Here is a 17,323-nt window from a genome sequence, read left to right as displayed (position 1 = left end):
TCTCTGTCACTCTCCACAGTCACAGTTCGTCACCGCTAGCAGTGACGTCACCTTGCTCTCCCCGTGCCATGGGAGCCATGGGTACTCAGGCCTGCTGAGGGGACCCTAGTCTCCCATGTGGCTTGTACTGAGCACCGCCCCACCCAATTAAAACCCAAAGTAATCAGAAAACCAATACTCGGTTCTAGTGTAACCGAACAATAAATGGAAAAGAAAGAACGGTGTTACTCATCCACAATGATCATCACCTGGTGGACAGTCGCCTTGCCGGTTTTCCGTTAAGCTGCACTCGTGTGGGAGGCGGCATTTCCCTCATCTGGGATTCCCTGGTCCAGGGGCAGCAGCATGCCCACACTGACGTCAGATGGCCCTGGGCTGCTCCTGCTGTCTGATTTACACAGTTTGCTTCTCTGAATATTCATTGCCCTTTTGTTAGCCTGGCTCATTCCTGTGTTGTTTATAAAGTAAAACATACAAGTAAAGATAATTCAGCCTAATAACTTTTGTCCTTGGACTTGAGAAGATGCTGTGAATCGTAGGGTTGCATGCTGTCTAGAAAACAGACGACACTGAGCAGGTTTGCTCTCAGGGTCTCCAAGGACATCACTGAGTTGCTCTGAGTAACGAGATGGGGACAAGAAAGCCATGGCATGTGTGCCTGGGACCCAGGGTTCCCTCGATGGCCACTGAGTGCAGGGACACGTCCCGGGGCACTGGTTACAGGAAACCGTCTAGACGGTGCTCGAGAGCTGTTTGTACAGCGAGTGCGCTCGCCTTTTTAGTTGGGGTTTAATCTACACAGAGCAAACCTATCCTTTTTAGGTTTGCAGTATGTGTGTGTGTGTGTGGGGGGGGTGTTCTCCTTACAGATCATTGCTGTCACCTCTGGAAGTCTCCTCACATCCCCCAGCTCCTGGGCCTGCCTGTGGTGGTGTCCTTTCCAGACCCTCACAGAAAAGGACTTGCACATGGACACCTGTCTCACCCATTGGACGCGTGGAGGTCGCCCACCACTGCGTGCAGCAGCCATTGCCTCCTCTGTGTCGGCGTGTACGTCACGCACTGCTCTGCCCTGCCCTCTGGTTGGTGGACGTTCTGATTGTTTCCCGTCGGGGGTGGTTGTGAATTCAGCCACCGTAAACGTGGGTGCAGGGCTGTGTGCGGATGCGTGTCCTCATTTTCTTAGGAACAGGGTGTGGGCTCATGTGGTAAGAGACTGGCCCACAGCAGCTGTGCCGTCGTGCGTTCCTACCAGTGAGGTGCGCCGTCCGGCTGCTCGGCACCTCCCTGCACTTGGTGTTCTCAGTCCTCTGGTCTTAGCCACTCTGCTGGGCGTGTGGTGTCTCCTCGGATCTTAGTTTGCAGTCTCCCAGTGACCGACGAAGTTGAGCATCTTTTCCTGTGTGAAGTGCTCTTGTTTTTAGAAAAGCCTTCCTTACAGTGAGTTACAGCAGACCTCTGGCACTCAAGGGCTGTCCAGGTGACATGCCACCCCTCCCCTGCCTGGCATCCTGCCAGAACTGGGAATCTATTTTCAGGTCCTTATTTCCACCCTCAGACCTGGTGTGAACTCTGGGTGGTCTCTGCATCAGCCCCGAGGGAGGCTGTGTCCAGCTGTGCCCTCCCTGGCGTTCCTCTGCCGGGCGTGGCTCCAGGCATCAGGCACAGTGCTCTCCTTGTATCTGCGCCGTTTCCGCAAAGCACCCAGGGTCTGGCTTCACCTAAGTGGCAGCCTTAACCTAAGTGGCAGCCTTAACATGCTGTCCTCATAAGCTGCCCTCAGATAAAGCGGCCTTATCGAAGCTGTTGATAAAAATGCTTAACTTGCACTTGACTGGTGGTGGCACAGTGGATAGAGCATCAATCTGGGATGCTGAGGTCCCAGGTTCGAAACCCTGAGGTCACCAGCTTGAATTTGGGATCATAGACATGACCCCATGGTTGCTGGCTTGAGTGCAAGGTCACTGGTTTGAGCAAGGGGTCACTGGCTCAGCTGGAGCCGCCCCCCCCCCCCCCGTTCAAGGCACATATGAGAAAGCAATCAATGAACAACTAAGGTGCTGCAACTATGAGTTGATACTTCTCATCTCTCTCCCTTCCTGTCTGTACCTCTCTCTCTCTTTCTGTCTCTCTCTTTGTCTCATTAAACAAAAATGCTAAGCTTGCCAAGTGCAGTGCCCTGTGTCTTGCTGTTAGAGCCAACCCCCAGCTAAGTCCATATAACTGACAGGAATCAGCATGTAAACGTGTGTCCGTGGGAGCCGGCCGACACTGCAGTCAATGACAGTGTCTCCGTTGGGCTGACTTGTTAGATGTGCCCTGGGCAGTGAGAGCCACTGGGCAGCTGTGGATTAGTTGGGTGACCTTTCATCTTTGGTGTCCGCTCTGCGCTCCTGTAAAGAGGTTCTGAGCCGCATGCGGACAGGTCACAGAGGACTTGATCTGGGGGCCAGATCGCAAACCACAGCCGCAGACCTCCAGCGGGCAGAGATGCGGGCTGTGCCTGACGTCCTGAGAACCTTCCCGGGTTTCCAGAGCACACCGCACTGGCCTGAGGTCTGGTTGTAGGAGCAGTAGCTCCAGGGGAGAAGATGTCTGGCCCTTTATATAAAGGCGAGAATTAACTTGTTTATACACAGTTTCAGGAAAGGTGTTTTTCTCTTTATGAGAAGACGAGACCTTTGGCAGTTGTTTCCTTGGTGGTCCCGGCTTTGACTTCACGAAGCTCTGTGCTGGCCCGGTCCTGTGCTTCCCCTTCGTCTGCATGCAGGCTGGCATGGGTTTGCGTGGGCTGTTTCTTCATTGCCTGTCCCGCCAGTGTCCCAGACAACCCTGGGCATCTTCCTGACCAGGGATGGGACCTGAACATGAACAGCCCTGTCCTGGCATCATTTACCTGGCCCTCTCTACAGCTTGCAAACTGTAGTCACAGTGAGGTTTTCATTGATATGTTCAAGATGGGTGATGTGAAATATAGTCATTGTATTTTATTGTGAGTAAATTATATAATCATTCCAGATGTGCCTAAAGCCACGTGATATTTGATTATTTTTTTAAAAAAACCGTATCATTGGTTGTTACATATGGTGCTGTTTAAAATTTCTTACTTTCTGCTGAAGGTCACCATGTACCTAATGTTTTGGGCCAAGCCTAAGGGTGTAGTTGTGTACTAGAGCTCCTCTGGGCGCGTACCCCGGTCAGCGCTACGCTCCCCACTCAGTCGGAATGTCTAGGCACGTAGTGAAGACTGTTCTCTCGGCTAGAGTCGTGAAGTGAGGGTGTGCAGGGTCAGCCATGTGTCTGCGTGAGGTGCGACACCTTTTTCACCCGGTTAGGAAAAAGTTTGTGCACCTGTGCACAGACACGTGTGTAGAATACGTAGCGACAGTCCTCTCGACAGTCTTCTGTTTAGAGCTGTATGTCTACCTGGATATGAAAAGTGACTTGTTTTGATTAGAGTGCATGTTAATAACAAGTATTCGACTTACCTAGTTTACATAAGGTTCTAAGTACTCAGCCCATCCAAGTGTTTAAATTCTCATTTCTGGCTCAAGTTGGGGCGTTCAGCGCAACGATCCGCAAGCCGCTGGCCGCCTGTGTGCGCACACTTTGCCTGCAAACAGGGGAGTGTTGCCCTGGAAATGTGGCTGAGTTTTCATGAAAATGAAACCCGAGGCGTGCCAGGCCCATCTGTGCCAGCTTATGAAACAAAAGCACCAGTTTTATCGTCCTTGTCCTTTGTTCTCCGTGGCGCTATTCATGGGGCTGCTCTGTGGGTGCCAGGGCCCGGGCCGCATCGGTCCCCGGCTTTGGGCTGCACTGTTTGTTCTAGGCGAGAATACTTGTCACCCTGCACCCTGTTCTTAAAAAAAAATTGAAACTTGAATGTCGAGGATCTTGAGTCATTCTATAAGATCCCGTGCTAGTAGACCACCGGTCTTTGTGTGTGGATCACGGGCCCCGCAGGAAGTGGGCGGGGCAGAGGAGCACACTTTGTGCAGACAGAGCAGACTCCGTGCCTGCATGGGCCGCGGGGCCTGCGCACCGATGCTCCGTTGTACTGGTGTCAGTCCTCATTGTCCTGTGAGTGGCGTTCACCGTCCTAACACACAGGATCTGCATGCGGTAAACCAGCCAGGTTAAACGTAGCTTTCTGTTCATGCCTCTGAATTCCTCTTCAGATCATCAGAAGTAATTCTTACTTGAAATCACACAGGGCCAAATATGGTAATGGTTAGTCCATTTGAGCTGCAGGGATACTGTCAGCCTGTGACGTTCCAAATCTAAGTAAGACAAGCAGCTGCTGTGCCGTGGAAATGGAGGTGCGTCAGATACTACGAGGATGTGTATTATTTCTACCCCAACAGGAGAGTGTCAACGGCACCCTCCCATTCGTGAAAGTGAACAGGACACCAGTCGATAGAAGGTGTGTTCTGTGGCCTCCATGGTGGAGGCCTGCGGCTCAGCCTGTCCCTGAGAGAATTGGCGTTGTCACAGAATCGTGATTGTACAGCCACAGGGCTGGACCTGAGAAACATTTGACCTGCAGGGTTCCAACCCGAGTCCGAGAACCTGGGCCCTCTCAGGACGATGGGGGGAGGCCAGGCAGCGAAGGGGCCTCCACCGCTTTAACCACCCCTGCCTTCCACTCCCTCGGCCTTACAGTCCAGGCCCACAGTTACAATCATAGCCCAGCAGAGATTCGAGCCGGTCTGCCGGCAGACACGGCCCTCAGCACGAGCGTCCCGGCCCCGCCTCGCGCAGCACAGGCAGCGCCGGCCCGCGTTCAGCCCCTCGTGTGGCCGTGCAGAGAACCCGTGTGCTACCTGCCTGCCTGCCCTGGTGTGGTCTGTTCAGACGGTCGAGTTTATGACTGAGTTCAGGGGAAAAACAAAACAAACAAAACAACTTTTTCGCCAGGTGCACATCTTCTGGGAAGGTCTGAGCTAAAAAGTCTCTTTTTGGTGTTTTTCTCCCAAATGGCCCTGGTCCTCTTCCTTCAGTCTGTCCAAGCCAACCAAGTTTGAGCCAAATAAATTGTGTTCATGGCATTTCTCTGGAAGCCAAAAAGAAAGGAACTTTTTAAAAATCTATGAGACTGTATTCACACCCAAGCCTGTTTCTTTTAAGTCTATCAGGTAGAATACTTAGGAATCCAATTCTGCATCTAAATAAATTCAAAAGTGGGACAAAAACCCAATAATTGAATAACACACTTGTGTTCCAAGAAGAGTTGCACTCAGTGTGGTGGGCTGGCTGAGCGATCCTGTCAGGGATTCTCTGTTGTCGAGGGTGTGACTGCAGGATCGAGCTTCATGATTCTAAAAGTGTTTTCATTGAATTTATTGGGGGTGACGCTGGCTAATAAAATTACACAGGTTTCAGGTGTACGGTTCTACAGTGCATCATCTGTATGTTGCATTGTGTGTCCACCACCCCAAGTCCTGTCTTCATTGCCATCTACCCCCCTCTCCTCCCCCACCCCTTCCTGCCTGTGGTCCCTGCACTATCGTCTATGTCTAGTTTTTCTCCTTTGCTTACAATCTTGGTGACATCACTAGCAGCACACAGCAGGAGTAACTAGTAAGAGGGAGGTCTGGACCACAGAAGTTCCTCACAAGACCGAGAATAGCAGGGAGCCCTCTCTGACTGGCACCCTGGCCTGGGCCGGGCTGCAGCCCCAGGTAAGGCACATCCCCATACGGGGACTTTCCTGGAGGCATGTCCCTTCATCTCTGTGTGTGGTTTGTCCACTGGCCTTCCTGGCTGTCGACAAAGAATGTTGGGTATTTTCCTAACACCTTGCAAGACACAGGTCCTGCTACCGAGGCCCTGCCCGTGCGTGGGGCGGGTCACGGGGAGGACACAGACACGCAGCCACCATCACAGGATGTGCACAGGTGCTGAGACCTGCTTTGGCGTGCGCTCTGCTTTGCCCTTTGGTAGTTCGGCTTTGTGTTTTCTCCCGCCAGCAAATGAGGGGTTAACTCGGTGCTGTCCCTCTATTGTCCCGGACACCCAGAAAGAGTGGGACAGGAAAACACTTGATGACATTTCATAGTGAGGGGAGGTGGAGGGGACATGGTTCCGAGCGTCCCGGGCCTTCCTTGTCTTCTTCCTGTTGGTGAAGCCGCCACCAGCCCGTGTGGGGTGCAGATCTCCGTGTGAAACGTGGCCAATGCAGGTGGCCTCGGCTCATGAACGCTGTGCATTAAAGGGACATTGCCAGGTTGCATATGGGTGGTGTCAGCGATGGGACCAGGCTGACCTGTCCCCCAGCGCTCCTCCGGTGCTGGCCTGCAGCCGTGTCTGTGTGGCTGGGCTGGTCCCGGCGAGAGCGGCCACCAGAGTGCCCGACACTCCCTTCTGAGGCCGCCCTGAAGGATATGCCCATGGGCCCCCAGCCATGTGTCCGGGAAACACCAGCAGCATCTGTGTAATGTCCCCCTGCTCCTGGGAGCAGCTGAGTTCTGGTTCAATGTGGTGATTGAATTGGCCTCATGCATATCCCTGATCCCCACACACAGCGTCTGGGTCCGTGCGGTGCATGTGTCCCCAGTGGGGCAGCGCCCACCTGTTTCAGTGGAAAGACAAGTGGGATGCCCCGTTAACGAGGTCTCGACACTCCTTAGTGAACTGCTAACTCAGAGAGATGGCTTCCAAGTTCTCCCAACACCCCCAGTGGGTTCGTGCTGCCCTGCGTGGGCCTGTCCCCGCCAGCCCCGTCAGCCTGCTAGACACAGCGCCTGGTTGGCACGTTTGCAGCAGGAGTGGTTTTGAGGACCGTGCCCGGGGCGTGTGTCCCCGCTCAGACTCTTAGGCGCCCTTCCAGTCGGCCCTGGTCCAGCCGCAGGAACTGACCAACTGCCCGCCCAGCCGGTAGCCCCCAGGGACGGCACCGACCCCCGAGGGCTACATTTCCCTGACTTCCCCTTAGCACTGTCCCGGCCCCCGAAACAGTGTGCGGGTGTGTGGGCTGTGTCCCTGAGCCTCGCTCGTCACGCGGGTCAGCATGGCTGCTATCCCGCCCAGCGTTGTCTTTTAAACTCAATTACCCCGGGTGTGTAGGCATTCTGCAGTGTTTACGTAGGAGTTTAGCTCCAGTGTTTAGGGTAGTGTTGGAAGGCTGGAGCACTCACTGGTTAAGAAGGAAATCCATTCCTGTTTCTACTGTGACCGTGGCCCTGGCACCTCCCCTGGGCTGTCCTATGTGTGCAGAAATCGGGGCACGCAGATGCTGTCCCTGGGCAGCCAGGAAGGTCTGAGGAAGGCCCGTGACCCGCACCTCACGGCAGTTTCAGCCGCACATCCTCAGTCTCTCGGCTCTCTCCCAGCGCGGGGTCAGGGCCTCCCATGGGCACGTCCTCGGTATGTGTCAGCTGTGTCCAGGCAAGGTGGTCGTGGCACCGTCTCTGACTGTCCTCGCTTCCCAGACTCAGGGGGTTGCTGTCTGGGTCTCATCCTGGAGGATCCCTCGCACTGCGCCCCCTCACTTGCCACCAGCCCGCCAGGAAGGGGGCAGGGCGTGCCCAAAGCAGACAGCCCTCTTCCACTCGAGGAGAATCACGTTGTTCTGAGTGGAGGCAGCAGCTGCTGTTCCTTGGCTGTGAGCAGATGCCAGACCTCTGAAAGCTTTGCTGATAATTAAAATACTAACAGTGCACGTTGTACCCCAGCTGTGGGCTCTGTTTACTGTAAATGTGATTTTAATGGTGCCTCTGTGCTGTTCTGAGGAGCGGCTTGCTTTTTACCTTTACACAGAAGTGTCTGCGATGAAGACAAACGTCTGCTTCCTGTCCTTTCCCCGGGAAGGACACGGGAAATGGGCTCGTGCCTGCAGAGCTGCGTGTGGGCTGTATCGGGGGCTGCTGGGGGAGGTGTGCTGGCTGGCTTTGTTTGCATAGTTTTGCCTTTACTGTGTGTGTAACCTGTGCAACCCTGAAATACAGGCCTCCTGTCCTGGGTGGTGGAGTCTGCACTGGGTGTTTTGTACGACTACAGAGGGCATTTAGGAAGAGGTCACCGGGATTCCTGATATCTGGACTCCTCAGCACAGAAGAGAATGCTCCTGCCATTTAAGTTCACGTCCTTTAGTCCTACAGGGGTGGCGGACAGGACTGGGGGTGTCCGCAATGTGCGACAGCCTCAGGAGAACTCCCGGCCCCCAAGCGAGGCCCATGTGGGGCAGGCACCCTGTCCTGCTGGCCCCATGACCGCTGGAGCCTCGTGCAGGGGAGTGCTGGTGCACACCCAGGTCTGACGTGCAGGGATCCTCGGGCTGTGACTTCAGAGCACATGCGTCCTTGTTGCTCTGCAGTGCCCATGGAGACCGTGCACAGTAAAGTAGGAGGCCAGGCCCACCATGTCTTTCCAGCCTCAGAAAATATTTATTCTTAGTTTTTTTCTGAATACCCTAGAATTATTTTTAGGGGCCTTATATGATGATTGAGCGTCAAACACTACCAACCCTGAGCGCAATGCTAACGCTAATGGAGAAAACAGGACTAAACCCCTCGTTGCCCAAACTCGTGTCGGGCCTCTGGGAAGTATTCAGGGACTCTTGCATGACGTCTCTTACGAAATTCTGCATTTGAACTTCTGTGAGTCTCTCAGAAATGATGTGGCCTTCAGTTAATTCTTCACAGAAAAATAGTTTTCCTTGCCTGCTCTTAGAAAGCCGTGGCCTCCGTGAAGTGGAGACAGAGCCGACTGGCTCCAGCTCTGTACCATGCAGCTGTGCGTGTTCACGGGGAGATGGAGCAGGTGCTTAACAAAACGCCCCTTCAGTATTAGCATTCGCCTGAGGCCAGCTCGTGTGTCCAGGGGACCCTGGCGGGTCTGTGCTCAGGGACGTGTCACACACACAGTGGTCACATTCAGCAGGCATGCTGACAACGACAGACAATGCTAACCCTCTGTCTCCACTCAACCAAGTGTTTCCATTTGTGTGTGAATTTTATTAACACTGACCAGAATGCACTGACCCTGGAGGATAATAGGTATAAAGGACTGATCCTCTTCTGTTCACTAAAAAAAAAAAAATGCTGGTGAAATTGTCATTTCGGCCTGGGGTGTGCAATAAATACTGAGAGGTTCTTGTCACCGGTGCCGCAGTCACAGGCTGAGTCGGAAGTCACTGCCGTCCACTCACTTGGCATGCAGAACTTTCCCTGTGGGTCAGCAGGAGCGCTCATCTGTGCCGCCAGGTGTCCATGGGAGGCCTCTTCAGGGCGTCCTGTGGCACCCAGGTCATTATTATCGTCCAAAATGTGATTACATTATACAGCGTTCACGTTATCGATTTGATTGGCTAAACTATTGGTGACTGCTATTTGCAAGAATAATTTGTTTCCTGCTTTTAAATTTCCAGGTTATATTTCATTGGATTTTAATTTGTCATTTTTCCTGTTTTCACTCGGGAAACGTATAAGTTTTTGTGACATTAAGATATGGCTCTAACTTATTAACATAATCTGTTAATATTATTTCATCGTAATAGACATTAAGTGTGATTTAACATTCTTGTTAAAATTACATTTTAAAATTGAAGCTGAGAAAAATTAAATGTGTCTTAAGAATCACAATTCAAGTGTAACTCCAGTTTTTATGAAAAGTATTACTTTTTAAAAAACAATTTGTTGATTGATTTTAGAGAGAGAGAGGAAGGGAGAGAGAGACAGAAACATCGAGTTCCTGTATGTGCCCTGACTGGGGATTGAACCCGTAACCTGCATGTACCAGGACAGTACTCTAACCCACCAAGCTATCCAGCCAGAGCAGAAAATAGTACTTTTTTAATTGCATCACATTCAGGGTGCTTTCATTATGAAACGAGCTAGGTTTCATTATGAAACCTAGCATTTTCAAGCTTAGTGCCCTCTGAAAATATAAAGCCTGAAGCACCCGGGTGTGGCAGTGTGCAAATGTGGCACATGGATTCAGGAGGCGCGCGCACTTGGGCCGAACGTGGGCAGCAGCCGCAGCCTGGCTCACCTGGGACACCGCCTGCTCCCCTAACGCGTGAAGAGTGCCGCCCACGCCTCCCTGATGCCGTTTTTATCTGCTCCGCCATGCGTGAAATCTACTTGCAGTTTCAGAACTGCCAGCAACCTTTGACCCCGGTCATGGAGACACAATGTGACCTTTCTATTGTCACCAGCTTTCATTCTCCTGAAAATTCTATGAATTTTTATTACTACAAGTTTTTTTTGTTTTGTTTTGTTTTAACTGAGCTGAGGCTTTGACAGATGACTTGGCGCAGATGAGATGAAGTTGTTGAAGTGGGTGTTGGGTAAGTTTTACGGCCGCCACGGAGGCCGGGCCCATGTCCTGCAATGTCACCCGCCAGTAACCGCTGAGCCGACTATTGGATAAATACATCATTTTATGGAACATTGATTGTTCTATAAACCCAATGGAGTATTATGCTCTATGATCAAACCATTTAGATTGTGTGTAGAGCACAGAAAATGCCATATTCAGGGCGGCACTAAAAGTGCCATTTGTGTATTTTATGGATGTCATTACAGGGGAAACTTCTCTCTGTAGGCCCTGTTTACTGCAAAATTTTTTAGTCTGTAATGACATTTTTCATTCACAACGTATGCCTTCAAGAGAGGGGGCCCTTGTTTTATTTGTTTCATTCGAGTTTACTGCACAAATTCTGTACATTTTAATTAAATGTAAGCTTAACACAAGCATGAGGTGTTTATTCCGTGGGAGGAAACAGCAGTGAGCACCGTGCACACGTGGGGCACAGCCAGGTGCCCAGCTCGCTCGTCTTGTCCCCCGAGGGCTGGGGCCTGGGGAGTCCCGTGGCCGCACCCCGGCACTGGCCGGGCGGATGTGTGTTCGCCAGCCCTGGACATGACCTGCAGGGAGGGACTGAGCTTCGGGAGAAGGGAGCCTCGCCAGGAGTCCTTTCCCTAGCCTTCCCACTTCCGTGGGCTTGTGAGCGTTCAGTACGCAGGGTTCGGAGACGGTGTGCCGGCCTCCCCACATGAGAGGCGGCCGATCAGGGGCCCGGCTCCATGCACGGCATGGCCACGTGTCACCCGCATGCACCGTCCACACATGGTGCTGCCGTCCTGTCAGAAACATCTAGAAGGGCCAGGGGCAGACGTCCCAGCTGACCAGCAGCCGTCACTGACCCAGAATCGGGCGTTGTCCTTGAACAGTGTGAAGTGTGGCACAGATACCGTGTTGGGCACGCGTGCAGCCTGGAAGTGTGTGTAGTTTCGTATCCATCACTGAGCCACTGGGGACAAAACCAGATGGAATGCCCACTTGGCCATTTGCATCAGTGAGCTTCCCAGTGGGTATTTACTAGAAAGCTATCTAAACTTGACGTTGGCGTGCCCGGTAAATCCTGGGCACCATCCACTTAGAGTTGATAGTTACAGCCGAGACTCCATCCATCGGGATGACTCTTGAACTTCTGCACAGCCCCACGTTCATACGGTCACAATGGAAGAGTCTTCCGTGGGTGAGTCTTTTTCAGTCTGATTGAGACCGTTACTCTTTATAGGTGCTGTTTTTCAAAGCAGTCCTGACAGCGCACGCGAAGTTATTAAATTGCTGAATCAAAGATGGACCCACGCTCGTGTTTATGAGCAGTGGGGGCCACGAGGCTCGCGGTGGTGGATGTGCCACGTTGTTTGGCCCCTTGCACCTGCAGCTGCGGTGGTGTGCACCTACATAGTTTAGTTCCCTGGTCAGGAAGGGGCATCCCCCACCGCTGCTCTCGAATAAATCCCGTGAGGAGCTCAGAGCAGCCCAGCTCCCATGCAGCGTGAAGGAGCATGTGGGGATGCAGGTGCAGCATCCTGGGGGACATCCTGAGAAGTGGGCATCCGTCCCCCTCGCCCTCACGGCTGCAGACTCCCCTGTTCACATGGAGAAGTGGCACACCCCCTCCTGTATGTGGTTGGGGAAGGCTGCCTTGAAAGCTGCTCTCTTTACTTTTCATCCACGTTTTTCATACTGTAAATCGCAAGGAAAGTGACCTTGACGTTAGATCAAGTTCAGGGTGTAAGGTGTACGGGGTGGCGGACACAGCACGATTGGGTCCACGTGGGGTGAAGGCCAGCGGCCATCTCATCCTGGGGGCCAAGCTGCCGGCAGGAGCATGGGGCCGGGGGCTCCAGTGGGTGGCACCGCACCGGGATCACCGCGCCCTCCCCGCCCACCCAGCCTGGCCCTCTACAGAGAGTCAGGGAGGGTCAAGGCTGAGAAGACGACATGAGATTAAGTCCGAGCACTGGACCATGAGCCCGCCCGTTCTTCAGGGATCGTGTGCTCTGTCTCATGAGTCTCCTGAACCTGCCCCCCCCCGAGCCCAGCGGGAGGGCTGGGGAGTCTCACAGCAGCACAGCCCAGGCAGGTCCCGGACGGCACAGGCCTGAGCCCTGCGGCGCTCTCCGTGTACACACCTGGCCTCAGGACAGTGGTCACCACACGTCCTGCTGTGGGTGTGGAGCTCACAGAAGCACATGAGGGTGCTGGCTGGCGCCTGACACAGTGGTCCTGCCATCCTCACTTTGCTTGTGAGTGAACAAGAGAAAAGAGGCACCCCCCAAGCAGGGGCCGTCTGTTTCTATCTCACTGTCAGTCACAGCGGCACCCAGTGCTGTTCTGTGTGAGCAGCGGCCGCCCCACCCGGGGTCCCCAGCACCCCTGCCCCCATCGTTGTTGCAGCACCACTGTGTCCCTGCGCCGTGCCTGCCGTGCCCATGACTGTCCTGTGACTGTCAGTATCTGCATCTCAGTCCCGTCACCGCTGTCACCCGGCCCCTCCCCTCTGACAGCTGCCAGTCTGCTCTCTCTGCCTGTGAATCCGTTAGTTTATTCTGCTCATTAGATTCCACGAGTGAGGGAGATCGTATTGTCTTTCTCTGACTGGCTTTTTCTTTTTTCACTTAGCACAGTGCTGCTGCAGAAGGTAACATTTCCTTCTTTGTGGCTGAGTAGTATTCCACTGTGTGAATGGACCATAGCTCTTTCACCCACTCGTCCACTGATGGGCACTTGGGCTGCTTCCAGATCTCGACCCTTGTAAATAACGCTGCAGTGAACATGGGGTGCCTGTATTCTTCTGAACCAGTGTTTCAAGTTTCTTTGGATATATGCCCTAGAAGTGGAATTGCTGGGTCAGAGGCAGTTCCATTTTTAGTTTTTTGAGGTCACTCCACACAGTTGTACACAGTGGCGGCACCAGTCTGCATTCCCACCAGCAGTGCAAGAGGGCTCCCTAAGTGGGCCACTTAGCTAAATTGCTGGATGCCTGTTTCCTGTAAGATGTGGCGGTTGCTTCTGCCTGGTTGGTGAGGACACGGCCAGGCCTGGTTCGCCCACCACTGTCTACAAAGCCCCAGGCAGCTTCAGCTGGTCATGGGGTTCAGTGTTTACTCACCATACTGCTGGACACTGTCCTGGTTGACCACACAGCCTTCCTCTGGTTTAAGAGCCCGGGACTCCCTAGTCCTTCCGAGACCCCCACCCCCACCCCAGGAGTCCTCTGAGGAGGCCAGGTGTGCGTGGTGCTCATCTCTACTTAGACAGCAGGTCAGACCCACAGCTCACTGCCCCCGGGTGAGGCCCTCCTGAGTCCCTGTCCTGCGGGTGGCTCCCCCTGCCGGTCAGCTGAGGAAGACGCAGTGGGCGCATGCCTGTGGATCCCGAATGTGGACACACAGGCCCAGGCGTCAGAACGTCACGGTGGCGTGCCTACTGGAGGCCAGGAGTTCCCATTTTAACTCGTGATGTGTGACTCTAAGTCTGGGCCGTTGCCTGCAGTCTGGCAGGAGCCTGGGTGTGTCCCCTCTGTCAGTGTGACACAGCAGCTTCCGTGGGTCCTGCCTGTGAAGCTGTGCCCCGGAGGCAGCCCTGCTGGGGTCAGTGCAGAGCATGGACTTGGTGTCAGGAGAAACGCTTTCTCACAGAACGGCACCAGCGTGCTAAACCAGACCGTCACCTCGTCTCAAGGCGTGCTAGCGAGGGGTGACCCAGCGACCCCTATCCTTTTCTTCCCGTCCCTGCGCAGGAAAGTCTTCCTCTGAGGAGACGGCCCTCATTCAGGGACAGACGTGGGAAGTGAGGGCAGCGTGGCTGCCATGAAAACGCGGAGCTGTGTGGGTCCTCAGACAGAGGCTGTGCTGACAACCCATAGAAGATTGAGGGTTTAAAGAAGTAGGAGCTCTATTTGAAGAGTCAGTCTCTTTTTTTATGAAAACACAGGTTATAGTTTTCGCTCACGTTTCTGTTATCAGACACCGGCCTGAGTCCCCGATGGCACTGGAGGAGGTGGGTGTGCACTCACCCGGCCCCTCGTGGCGGCCTGGCACTGCGGGCAGCAGGGCGTGGCATGTGCCCTCCGTTCCCTTTCCGCCACACCATCCTGCCTCTGCTCCTGCGTGTCCTGTCCCCAGCATAGGGGACAGCCCACGCCTTCAGCCCAGGAACCGAGGTCTGCCGCGGCCCGCGCCGGGCGGGCAGGCGCCCTTCCACCAGAGTTTGCACCTGACATGCGGCGGCGGCTGGATAAACACCATCGCTGGCCTCGCAGCTGTGTTTATTGCGGTATACTTGATGCATGGCTCTCATTCTTCTGCTTGAACACACAAGCGCCCTGTCCAGTATTGTGCACTAAACACAGACTTCTCTTTGGGCCAGGAGGTGCTGCTCCTCCCCGTCCCCAGTGGCTGGTTAGAAATGACAGTGGTGAGGGTAGGGCCCTGACCCTCCAGCCAGGAGCCGGGTCTGCGGCCAGGAGCCGGGTCTGCAGACCGACGGTGAGTGTGGTGTCGGGACAGTCGGAGCAGGAGCATGGATGTGCCTGTACTCGCCACAGCATGAACCGGGGGCACCAGGCAGGGTCCTGTTGCGTGGCAGCCGCTGTGCGGCCCCTGACCCCCACGGCAGGGGCCATGGTGATGTCTCTCTTGAGGATTGAAAGCATCCACAGGAGACGCATCTGACTGCAGCCCTGATGTGTATCTGCCAGGCTCTAACCAGTCCCTGTCTCCCACAGGCATCGTCTCCAAGTCCTACGAGTGCCGGCTGAAGGGCCAGGGAGCCACCTTTGTGGAGACGGACAGCCCATTCACGGCAGCTGCACTGGCCGAAGAGTCCCCCGTCAAAGAGCGCCCCCCGCGCGGTGGCCGGCGGCCAGCAGCAGCCGAGCAGGTCCAGCAGGTCATCATCATCCAGGGCTATGACGGAGACTTCGCCCTCGACGCCTCCGTGGAGGAGACAGCCGCCGCCACGCTGCAGACACTGGCGCTGGCCGGCCAGGTAGCCCGTGTGGTGCACATCACCGAGGATGGGCAGGTCATCGCCACGAGTCCCAGTGGGGCAGCCGGGCCGGCGCTGCCGGAGCAGATGGCGGAGGAAGGCACCCAGGTGGTGGTGGTCGGGGGCTCCATGGAGGGCCATGTGGCCGAGCCTCTGAGTCCCGGCAGCACAGTGATACAGCAGGTGACCAAGCAAGAGATCCTGGAACTTGGCGAGGCCACTGTCCCGCCGCCTGATGCGGCCTCCGCCCTGGACGCCCTGATCTGTGCCGTCTCTGAGCTGGGAGGGGCGGAAGGCCGGGCTGGGCCTGAGGACAAAGGCCGAGCCGGCCACAAGGATGTGCTGGTCCAGCTGCCTGGTCAGGAGGCGGCCCCTGTGGCCGCCCAGCCTGAGTCTGCCGAGATCCACGTGCTCCAGGACGTGGAGGACGGCCCTGCTGCCGCGCAGCCCGCGGAGGTGCTGACCCAGGGGGCCCGGCCCTCTGCCGTCCTCACCTCGCAGGAACGCGCCCAGGTGGCCTTCAAGAAGGTGGTCCAGGGTGTCGTCCAGTTTGCGGTCTGTGACCCGGCCGCGGCTGGCCAACTCATGAAGGAAGGTGTCACCCAGGTCATTGTGAACGAGGAGGGCACCGTCCACATGCTGGCCAGAGAAGGCTCGCAGATCATCATGCAGGAGGCTGCCCATGGGCCGCACGCGGCTCTGGCCGGGCCGGACGGGGACATCTCCCAGATCATTGTCACCGAGGAGCTCGTGCAGGCCATGGTCCAGGAGTCCGGCACTGGCTTTCCCGAGGGTGCCACCCATTATATTGTGACCGAGCTGCCCGCAGGGGTGCAGGACGAGACGGCCATGTACTCCCACACCGTGATTGAGGCAGCCGACTCACAGGAGATCATGCAGGCCGGGGCTGTGGTCCCCAGCGGGGCCGAGCAGCTGACCAGCATGGTCATCTACACCCAGGAGGGTTCCCCGGCCGCCGCGGTCATTCAGAGCCAAAGAGACAGCCATGAGCTCCAGGAAGCCTGAGTGGGCGGACGTGGATGGCCCCGCACACGCGGCCAGCGTGCCCTGCAGGGTTGATGGTGCAGCTCGGGGCGGCACTGGCTCGCTCACTTGGCCAGGTTCACAGGGACCGTTCCTAGCGGAGGGGCGAGCAGGTACCGCCCGCAGGGCCTGAGCGTGGCGGCAGGTGGAGGTAGGGCCCTGCACACAGACCGTCTCGCGGTTTGGGCTCCTTGTTAATGGTCTGTCCCTTTGTTCCATCCCCGCGCCGAGCAGGTGTTCAGTGCCCTTTTATGCACCCCCCACCCTGTGTTTCCCCGTTTCAGTTCACCCAGCACCAGGCCCTGGTGGCGGGTTCAGCTCGGCGTGTCCGGCCTGTTCCGGCCATCAGCATGTAGCCGGCTGCCCACTGTGTCAGAGGTTTGGTTAGAAGCTGCCACTGCAAGTGTTACCGTGCCGATGCCCCCAACCCGTTAAGTTGTTGAAGCGTTAGGATCCCAGCGTCCCCAGACCAAAGGAAGCTGTCAGCTCATGTCCCCGCCTGCTCACTCCCTCAAACGTCCTGCTGAGAGACACCCAAAGCCTGTGGCCCAGGGCAGCCTGGGAGCTTTTGTTCAATGAAAACGCACCCCTGAAGACAGCCCCGTGCTTCTCGTTCTGACTTTCATACAATAAAGTCTGTGCACGCGGCGTGTGCTCTGGAAGTTCCATTCCCACCGGCATCCTTCTTACAGCACGGGTGTTCATGTCAGTGTCATTCTGCAGGGTCTGTCTGTAACACTTATCCGTGTGGCAGCTGACGTGGACCCTTCTCCTCGGTGTGCCGCCTGGCGCCTGCCACGAGCAGCTGTCTGTGCTGCGGCATCCCCACAGCCCTGGGGCACACTCGTGCCCGTGACCGGTCCCCTGGGTGGCGCGCTGCTCCCTCCCCGGGAGTGTGAGAGAGCCCCGCCCCCTGCACAGCTGCTCTCTCCTGTCTCTCTTTTCTCTCTGAAATGAAGTTACAGCGTTCAGAGAGAACAGTGACATC

The 17,323-nt window shown here is 55.5% G+C and overlaps 1 protein-coding gene across 2 annotated transcripts in view; it reads left to right on the top strand.

The window, feature by feature from the left end:
* ZNF407 (zinc finger protein 407) overlaps positions 1-16,989 on the top strand; it is a 413,239-nt gene extending 396,250 nt beyond the window's left edge. For both annotated transcript variants that reach the window (XM_066247609.1, XM_066247611.1), the window contains exon 9: positions 15,029-16,989. In XM_066247609.1, the coding sequence (XP_066103706.1) occupies positions 15,029-16,317 (1,289 nt within the window). In that variant the 3' untranslated portion in view covers positions 16,318-16,989. The remainder of the gene's footprint in view (positions 1-15,028) is intronic.
* The last annotated feature ends 334 nt before the right edge of the window (positions 16,990-17,323 follow it).

The sequence above is a fragment of the Saccopteryx bilineata genome, chromosome 11, assembly GCF_036850765.1.
Source record: "Saccopteryx bilineata isolate mSacBil1 chromosome 11, mSacBil1_pri_phased_curated, whole genome shotgun sequence".
In the NCBI taxonomy this organism is placed as follows: domain Eukaryota; kingdom Metazoa; phylum Chordata; class Mammalia; order Chiroptera; family Emballonuridae; genus Saccopteryx; species Saccopteryx bilineata.
This window is presented reverse-complemented; position numbering and strand designations above follow the sequence as displayed.